We start from the raw sequence: 9,959 nt of genomic DNA, 5'->3' as shown, positions 1-9,959 counted from the left end.
TGCTTCACAGAAGTCTTTCTCAAACAGTGCCACTGTGGGTCACTGGAAAGTAAATTGCCTCTTAGGTCATCACGGCCTGTGCTGGAAGTTGAGGGAAGGATTTCTGAGCGCACAGGATTTCACACTAATTAAAAGGTCTTTGGGATCTTTCAAGCCTTCATCTCCTAGAGGCCAGTTTGGGGCTTTTCCCTACCATAAAAAGGTCTGTTTCCTCACAGTTCCCCTTTCTAAACATCTCAAGGGACAAGGTTTCCATGGAAAGGTTCCTTTAGAGGGGGAAATGAATCAACCCATTCTGATTTTTCAGAGTTTTCAGGCTTACAACATATTCTACTGAGAAGTTTCCTTTTCCTGTCAGCTGAAGGAGAGTTCCCAATTCCGCTCCTCTGTTTTCATCAGTGGGTCACTTTTTTTCTTCAGAGATCCCTGGAGGCAGGTAGGTCCAGGGACTTCTGGGGTTGGAATTTGTTGATATTTCTATAGAAAGGATCCATGCAGTCCTGCCCTTGTGGAGTAATAAACCAAGTCCAGGGGCTTTCCGGCACTCTGGGCCTCACCCTCAAACAACAAGCAACATAGAAGGAAGGATTGTTGAAGGCGAGGGCTTGTGGTGGATGGATTTCCTCACAGGGCGTTCACTGAGAAAGGGAGTTGACGATTAGTTCATTTTTCTTAGTTTTCTTTGCACAGGTCCTCATGCTCAGGCGGGGTAAGCTTTTAAGGAGGTGAAACTCAAGCAGAATGACTTAAGAGAGAATAGTAGCTAAAACTATAGCAGTTGAGCCTAAGGTTGGAAAAATTAATCTAAATGGGTACACATTTTTCTTTGAGTTCAAATCACACGGCTTCCCAGTCAGAAAGGCCCATGGACTTTCTTCCTAAGGTATCCCATGATCATGCCATCTACTGAATGTATCTCTCAGCCATCAGGGGCTACAGCTAAATCAGTGGAGCACTGCTGCCCAAGAGCACCCAGCTAGCAGATCCACATCCTGGAGAATCCTGGGGCAGCTGGAAAAGAAATTTTTGGCCAATTCTTGGTAGTTACATAATAACGTCAGTCCATGACTTAGATCATGAGAGAAAAGATCATTTTAGATTTCCAAGGAATATCAGGCCTCATAAAGAGCCCCTGTATTCACCCAGCCTTCCTTCCACTCCCACTCCCATACTCTTTCTTATGGATAGCAAAAAACACTCATTGATAAATATAGTCAAACCCAAGCATGTGCCCTCCAATGAAACAACTACCACTAAGCAAGGAAACCTCATGGCTGGTAGACCCTATTGGCCTTTTGGCATCGACACTGCTTCCCGTACCTTCCCCTTCCCAATCATCTTAGTTTGAGACCTCATGCCAGTTTCCCTTCCTGGCAAGGTCTTGATGGCATGAAAACTAGAATCAGTGTCTGCCAAGTGCATAGCAGCACTGCAACATGCCTATCACTGCAGCAACTGAGAATGGAGTGTTTGGAGTGATTTTCCAATCTTGTCATCAGTACCCAATGCCAGGAGTGTCAAAAAGTAGTGGCTGAAGGTGTGTTTGCCAGATGTCAAAATCCACAGCCAGCTTGGTCTTCTGCCGTTCACTCCCTCTCTCTCTCCTAGAAGGCAGCAGAAGTTTTTCTAGTAAGAGTGAAGATTGCATTTTTCCTTGGCCATTGGAGGTACTGACAAGGAGGAAGGTGGAAAACAAGGAGGAGGGTGGAAGACAAGGAGGAGGGTGGAAGAGGAGTCAGTGTTGCATTTTTCTAATGTATCTCAGAAGGTACTTTGATATTGCAGAAGGGGCCAGTGACAGTCATTGGAAACGGGTTTTTCAACACTGACCCCAAATACAGTGAATCCATATTGGGCCAGCAGGCTGAATGGGTGACTATCCCTATCATTTCTGCTGATGAGTTCCTTCGTGATGAGGCAGGGTATGGTATTGATCTTCATAAGCAAGCAGGCTAGAGTTCCATTAATGTCAGCAAGATGTGGCCATTATTAAAAAAAAAAAAAAAAAAAAAAATATCCCAGGCATGAGGAAAAGGAGGCTGTGAAGCTGGAGTCCTTTGGAGAGGCTAAGTCCTTCTGAGCAGTGATGGGTCAAGATGGCTATGCTCAGGATCGGCTGAGGCGCTTAGCGACATCTGCATAGGCCATTTCAATCTCATTGTCAGCTGCACAGGTGTTGGTAAACTCATCCCGGGCATAGGCATTCTTGAGGTACCGCCACAGACCTGTCATCTCAGCTGGGATATTGTAGTTACGGTACTTCTTGGACACAATCTAGAACAGAGATGGCCAAACAGAGATAGAATGAATGCACGAAACAGACCATTGAGAAGGTATTAGTGGCAGGACCCAGCATGTGCACTGTAGGAAAGTACTGTGCAAAATGTCTGCAATGCTGCAATGCCAGGTGATGGTACTGCCTTCTTTTTATGTTTCATAAGCAAATATAGGAGTCCCTGGGGCATAGTGGTTAACAAGCTCAGCTGCTAACAGGAAGATCGGTGGTTTGAACCCACCAGCCATTCTGTAGGAGACAGATGTGGCAATGTGCCTCCATAAAGATTATAGTCTTGAAAACCCTATGGGGAAGTTCTACTGTGTCCCATAGGGTTGCTATAAGTTGGAATTTTTTGGTTTGGGGTGACACAATCAGTTAATGTGCTTGACTGTAAGGTTGGAGGTTCAAGTCCACTCAGAGGTACCTTGGAAGAAAGTTCTTACTATCTACTTCCAAAAACTCAAGCCACTGGAAACCCTGTGGAGCATGATTCTATACTGGTACACATGGGATCACCATGAGTTAGAGTCAACTAGATAGCGACTGGTGGTTAATATAATTTACTCTTTGACCACTTCTTTTTATCTTCTCCACTCCTAGGAATTCTTCTTTAGGGTATAATGATGATGTACACAAAGATTTAGCTACACAAATGTGACCATAGGACTATTTTGAATAGCAAAAATGGTATGCAACAATATATGAATGGATAAATATATAATGGTACATAAATACAAAGACACACTGATGAGTCATTAAAAATGATGTTATAGGGAGGGGAGGGAACACTGAAAAAAATGATGTTGTAAAGGAATATTTGGAGGCATAACATACTCTTCAAGGTGTAGATCATTAAGTGTAGAGTGCAGTATTATTATACCTTTGGAGAAATGTGTGCAATGATTAGAAGTATATATACCAATGTATTACCAGTGGTATGTCTGATTTATAGAATTAGAGGTTTTTTTTTTTTTCATTTTTCCTTTATCGACTTTGCTTTACATAAGCATCCTTACTTATATGAGAAAAAAAATCATAACATAAAAGTTAGATGTTTGAATGTATATGTAGATTCAGGGCATGATGTGGGAGTGAACAAATAGTGATTCCTACTCTCTCTATAAGGGGCCCTGACAGTACAGTGGTTAAGTGCTTGGCTGCTAACTGGAAGGTTGGGAGTTCAAACCTACGAGCTGCTCCACTGGAAAATGATGTGGTAGTCTGCTTCTGTAAAGATTACATCCTTGGGAAGCCTGTGAAGAAGTCCTTCTCTGTCCTATAAGGTCACTATGAGTTGAAATTGACTCGATGGCACTGGGCTTGATTTTATTTCTTTTTTTGTTTTTGTTTTTGTTTTATTCTCCCCATGGCATGCTGCATTTGGCTGGGGTAGAGTAGGAGAATTCTGTGGAAGCAGTGTTTATGTTGAGAGAAAGAGTAGCATAATGGTTAAGAACATAGGCTCTAGATCCCAATTGACTGGATTTGCAATCCTGGTCACACCACCTAACATCTGTGTGACCTTGGAAAACCTACTGAACCTCTCTGAGCCCCAATTTCTTTATTGCTAAAACAGAAATAGTAATAGGATCTACCTTGAAGGAGTAAATTAGTTAATACACATAGAGCAGTGTCTGGCACATAGTAAGCGCTCGGTAAGTATTACCTATTGTAACAATGTAAGAGTCAGAAGAGGTCACAGCACTTGTTGAGACCCAGATTCTATCCGGTGCATCCAGTTCCTTCACAGCAAAGCCAGGGTAGGAGGTCCTTCAGGGCAGCATCAGCTACCTGGACGTGGGACCTAACACACAGGGCCTTGTACTCAGAAGCCCCTTCACTGTTGGTATAATGCTCTGCTGTTGTTGCTTTGACAGTCTTAATTTTTTTAACTCACTGCCACGAGTCAATTCTGACTCATAGTGACCCTCTTGAGTTTTCAAGGTGGTAAACCTTTATGGAAGTAGATTGCCCCACCTTCCTTCTGCAGAGCAGCTGGTGGGTTTGAACCGCCAACCTTCTGGTTAGCTGTCAAATGCCTTAGGCACTACACAGTTTGTACTGGAACCTACACAGGAGCTGTTCCTGCCTCTTGCCCTTGGGAGAGGTGAGGGGAGGCGGGGAGTGGGGGGGAGAAAGCAGAGAGTCCTCTCGTGAAGCCCAGACTCCAACTGCTTCCACTGCTTTCTTTCTAGATAGGGCCCCCGCCACTGGCTCTGGGATCTTCCCACTCAGAGAAACCTCGAGATTATCCACTCTGGGCTTTCATCTTTTTCAGTGGTGGCAGCGATGTGGGAGGTCCTAAGAGAGTTGTTTGGAGCAAAAGCATGAGGATGACCTAGTATAGAAAAAGCTCAGTCTTATGAATAGGCCTACATTCCCAAAGGGGATGCATTCTTTTCCCCTCCATGCTCCTACCCCAGTTTTGAACTTCTGTTGCAACACTAAACTATATTCTGTTTTGAATCACAGCCACTGTTTTAGTATCTTTTCTCTCTCCCCTAGCTTATGAGCAGTGTAAGGGCAGGAAAGACAGCGTCTTCATTTCTCCTCTGTTGTAGTTGTTAGTTGCCATCCAGTCACCTTGGACTCATGGCAACCTTATGTATGTTGTTGTTGTTGTTATGTGCCGTCGAGTCGGCCCCGACTCATAGCAACCCCTCCTTGGGTTTCCGAGGCAGTATCACTACGGGGGTAGGATTGCCCAACCTTCCTTCCGAGGAGTGGCTGGTGGGTTTGAACCGCCAGCCTTCTGGTTAGCAGTCAAGTGCCTTAGGCACTATGCTACCAGAGCTCCACCTTATGTATGTATAAAAAATATATTTTTTAAAAAACTAAATTCACTGCCATCTAGTCGATTCTACTCATAGCGACCCCTCCTTGGGTTTCCGAGGCGGTATCTCTATGGAAGTAGATTGCCCAGTCTTCCTTCTGAGGAGTGGCTAGTGGGTTTGAACCACCAGCCTTCTGGTTAACAGTCAAATGCCTTAGGCACTATGCCACCATATAGCAAGAACAAAATGGCACCTGGTCCTGCACCATTTTCATGATTGTTGGTCCATTTGAATCCATTGTTATGGCTATTGTTTCAATCCATCTCATTGAAGATTTCCCTTGTTTTTGTTGGCCCTCTACTTACCCCTTGATAATAGGAATAATAATATTGATAATACCAAACCAAAGCCAAGCTTACTGCCATCAAGTCGATTCCAACTCATAGCAACCCCCATTGGGTTTCCAAGGCTGTAAATCTTTATGGAAGCAGACTGTCCCATCTTTCTTCCACAGAGCAGCTGGTGGGTTCAAACCACTGACCTTGTGGTTAGGCACCAAATGCCTTAACCACTATACCATCAGAGCTTCTTAACCCTGTAAAGAAGAGTCTATTTTATAGATAAGAAATGTAAGGCAAAGGGAGGTTAAACAAGTAGGGATTCAATAAACGTATGTATTTCATCTTTTCCATTCTCAAGTATTCTAACAGCTGACAAAGTGCATCTTGTGCCATATAATTCTAAAGACTGAAGATCCTTACCAATGAGAAAACTGAAGTCATGAGAGATTAAGTGACTTATCCAATGTTACCAGGATTCAGATTAATTCAACCAGTATCTACTGAGTAATCAGTAATATTTATTAAGTCCCAGCCTTCTAATCTATAGTTCTTTCACTTTTTGCCACTCAGCCCTGTGTACATGATAAAGGAATTGGTCTACTCAGAATTCCTTGCATGTCTTTTACTAAGCTTTATTTCTTATCTCCAAGCCTACCCTTTTATTTGCTTGTTTCTGATTCTGGGGTTGGGACTGGGCAAACCACATCTCTGCTTTGCCAGCTACTCCATTAGGCTCTGTCAAGAGGGTACAACAGAGAAAGCCCGCAAGTCTGGAGAAAGAAAAAGGACTTGCACTCTCCTGTCAGATTCCTATTCCTGTCTGTGTCCAGTTTGTTCCAGTAGCATCAACAGAATCCAATTTGCTGTTTTGTCAACACTCACAGAACCAGTTTCATCATAGCTGCTCAGAGAGGCCAGTGCCCAAGCACTCTCTTCAGAGGTCTGGGTCTCAGCCTGTTGGGCCCCTCCATTATGCTCAGGCCCCAACACCAGCTGAGCAGTCCTCTCATCTTAGAAGCCTGAGTTGCAGCTCTGTGGGGGCCCTTTATCTAAGTTTCTACCCATTGCCATTGAGTTGATTCCAACTCATAGCCACCCTATAGGACAGAGAAGAATGGAACCATAAGGTTTCCAAGGCTGTAATCTCTACAGAAGTAGACTGGTGCATCATTTTCCCTTGGAGTGTCTGGAAAGTTCAAACCATCAACCTTTCGGTTAGTAGCCGAGTGCTTAACCATTGTACCACGAGTGCTCCTCTATCTAAGTTTCCGAGTTTTATTAATTGCAATCTCTTCTCTTTGTTCCTCCAACCCAAGGGGTGGTTGTTGCTTTCTGAAGTTGCAACCTCTGTGGTACATTTTGCCTTCCCAAGTCTTCAGTACTTACTTAATAATTTTTATATTAAATTACCTTGGTTAAAATAACTGGTTTGGTGTGGCCACCAAAGAAGCTACCCCACAATTTTCTGTCCAGCTTAAGTGTGACTAATAAGCAAAGGTCAATGAATGAATGCCGAGGCCAACACCTGGCCCTGTTTCTCCTCAGCCTTCCTCTGCTCACTGCCAAGATGGGGGTGCCTTGCATTTGCCCAAAAGGCTTTGAGAAGAGCTGTCTTGGCTAAAGAACAAATCCATTCCAGAGTAGTGCCCTTACCAAGGGATGTTGCCAGAATTTGTCAGTGTGGATGAATAAAGCCCATAGTGAGGTCAAGGCATGCATCCAAAAATATTTTTTACCATTACAAGCTGATTAGATAGAGCAACCTCAAGTCTTTCCATGCTGAATTTTTATTTTCAGGGTTTTAAAAGATATAATATTGGTTCTAAAATATCACAAGTGCAATTTATTAAATCTATTTGTGTTTGTATTTCCCTTCTTGTGTGCAATAAGGGTGAGCATGACCATTCTGCTAAACAAGGGTCCCAACACCAGCTACTAAAGGCCTGCAGATGGCCCTTGCTGCCTAGAGCAGCCATCCTGGGTCTTGGTCATGGTTTCTTCTCACTTTGGTTGTTTTTGGGGAGATGAGAACAAGGAGGGAGTCAGACAATGAAAGTTTAAACTGAGCTCCTAGTGAGTTGCTGGGCAAGAGCAACTTAGTTTCTATGGGTGAAGACGGACCTAAAAGTGAGCCAAGTGGGAGTGAGAGTGAAAAGAGTGAGAGAGAAAGAGAGACAGACACAGCGAGAGGATGTTCACACAAACCTCTGACGTCCACAGGAGCATCCTGCTCATGTTCTGAATTTGTTCTTTCATATGAAAACAGTTAGCTTCCACAGCCCAGATTAAGTTTTGGCATCTGAAGCCAAACTGGAGGCCTGACTTGGCTCCCCCTTGGCTCTTTCTGAACTTCAGAGGTTTGCCAGGTCTCTGGGATCTGATAAGTTGGATCAGCAAAAATCTAAGGAGACATGAGGTGAGGCCTAGCCTTTGTTCCCTTGCAGGTCATCCTGTCTCTGATCCTCAGTTCCTCTGAATGAACCACTTGCTGAACTTCATCCAAGGAGGGGGGTTGACTTAGTCAATTAGGTCTGCAAGGAACTGAAGGAATTAGAGGATGAAACACAGGGCCTGGGAGATCCATTTGTTTACCTCATTCAACAAACAGTTATTCAGGGGATAGTCAGTAAGTATTGAGTAAGAGAGAAGGAAAGAAGGAGGGAAGGAGGAAGTATAAGGAGGCAGAAAGGAATATAATCCACGTCCTTATTTTTTTTAGATATAAGAAAAATGAATCCTGAATCCCAAAGACATGAGGTGACTTGCACTAGATGCTGCTGCTAGTTGGTGACAGATACAGAACTGGAACTTGGGTCTCCTGACTCCTAGAACAGAGCTGTTTTCCTTTACAGTACTCTGATACAGTGGGTCTGAACTGGAAGCTTATCATTCCTAATGATGCCACTTGTTCCTCAGGAAAAGGACAATCAAGGAGGCTTAGAGGAAAGCACACTATGTGGTATTAACTTCAAAGAGACATAGTGCAGCTGGGCCTACAAGCGACCAGTGGATTGGCCCCTAACCTAATAGATTGTATTTGTCCAGCCCATCCACATGGGCATGCATGATCCCTTCCAGTTTCCAGCTCTACTTGAGGACCAGTGCACGTACAGCTAAATAGTTTCAACTCAAGCTTGTGTGTGCTCTGGTTTGAGCAAAGCCTGCATTTCCAGCCCAGGACTTCAGCTGAAAAATGATAGGTGGATATCTCCCTCTTCCAGCCTTGCAGGCTCTCTCTAGCACCCTCTCTTGGCAGAGCTTAACAGGGAGTAGCTGGCAAATCAGAGATGTGGTTCAAACAGTCTCAGCCCCAAAATCACAAAGAAGCAGATAGAAGGGTAGGTTTGGAGATAAGAAACAACAGGCAGATATCTAAGCTTCTCAGCAAAGCTTAGAGGGAAATGGATATCACCAAGACATATGTTATGTGATCAAAGTATCAGTCATTGAGTATTTGTTATAGGGCCAATGTACCCACCATCACTCTTGGGAAAGACACAGAGCTTACTGTCTGATTGAGATTAAGATGTAGGTCTGTGGAAAAGTAACCAGTAATCAGTTGCCATCAAGTCAAGTCTGACTCATGGCAACCCTATATGTGTCAGAATAGAAAGGTACTCTATTGGGTTTCCAATGGCTGGTTTTTCAGAAGGAGATTGCCAGGACCTCCCTCCAAAGCACCCCTGGGTGGGTTTGAACCTCCAATCTTTTGGTTAGCAGCCAGGCCCTGTAATCATTTGTATCATGCTGGAACTCGTGAAAAAAGAAGACAGCAGTATAACTGCTCCACTGCATTTTTGTCTGGGATGGTACATGCTCAGAAAATGATGTGAGAAGAAGAACTACCTTAGGGAATTTAGGGGGATATGAGCATTGTCTCATGTGAGATGAAAGAGCAGATAGTCGATTTGAACCACCAACCTTTTGATTAATAGCTGAGTACTTAACCAATGCACCATGCAGGGTCCTTCAATATGACTGTATTTAATAAAACCCAAAACCAAACCCACTGTTGTTGAGTAGACTCCACGTGTGACAGAGTAGAACTGCTCCATAGGGTTTTCTTGGTTGCACTCTTTATGGAAGCAGATTGTCAGGCCTTTCTTCTGTGGTGCTGAGAGTGGGTTTAAGCTGCTAACCTTTAGGTCAGTAGCCAAGCCACCTAGGGACATTTTAATAATAATGTTGTTGTCGTTGTTGTTGTTATGGGCTGTCGAGTTAGACCCAACTCATAGCGACCCCTCCTTGGGTTTCCGAGGCGGCATCCTACGGAAGTAGATTGCCCAACCTTCATTCCGAGGAGTGGCTGGTGGGTTTGAACTGCCAGCCTTCCAGTTAGCAGTCAAGTGCCTTAGGGACTATGCTGATCCAACTTCAGCTTCTATGGCTTGCTAGTTATAAAGCTTCTCTGAGCTTCAGGTTCTTACCTGTAAAATAAGCATATATTGCCTACTTCTAGGGTTGTGGGAAAAGTAAATACTGTGTGAAAGTGCCTGATGTATTGTAGGGACTCAATATAATAATAGTTAATAATAATAATAATAACAACTAATATTTAATAATAAT

General features: G+C 43.7%; 1 protein-coding gene across 1 annotated transcript in view; it reads right to left on the bottom strand.

The window, feature by feature from the left end:
* Nucleotides 1-2,106: 2,106 nt before the first annotated feature.
* Nucleotides 2,107-9,959, bottom strand: part of CLIC5 (chloride intracellular channel 5) — a 254,433-nt gene continuing 246,580 nt past the window's right edge. The window contains exon 6 of the mRNA XM_007936175.1: nucleotides 2,107-2,274. Coding sequence (XP_007934366.1) covers nucleotides 2,107-2,274 — 168 coding nt within the window. The remainder of the gene's footprint in view (nucleotides 2,275-9,959) is intronic.

The sequence above is a fragment of the Orycteropus afer genome, unplaced genomic scaffold, assembly GCF_000298275.1.
Source record: "Orycteropus afer afer isolate SDZICR_OR568_19922 unplaced genomic scaffold, OryAfe1.0 scaffold00034, whole genome shotgun sequence".
Taxonomy (NCBI): Eukaryota; Metazoa; Chordata; class Mammalia; order Tubulidentata; family Orycteropodidae; genus Orycteropus; species Orycteropus afer.
Note: the sequence above shows the minus strand (reverse complement) of the source record. Positions and strands in the feature narration are given on the sequence as shown.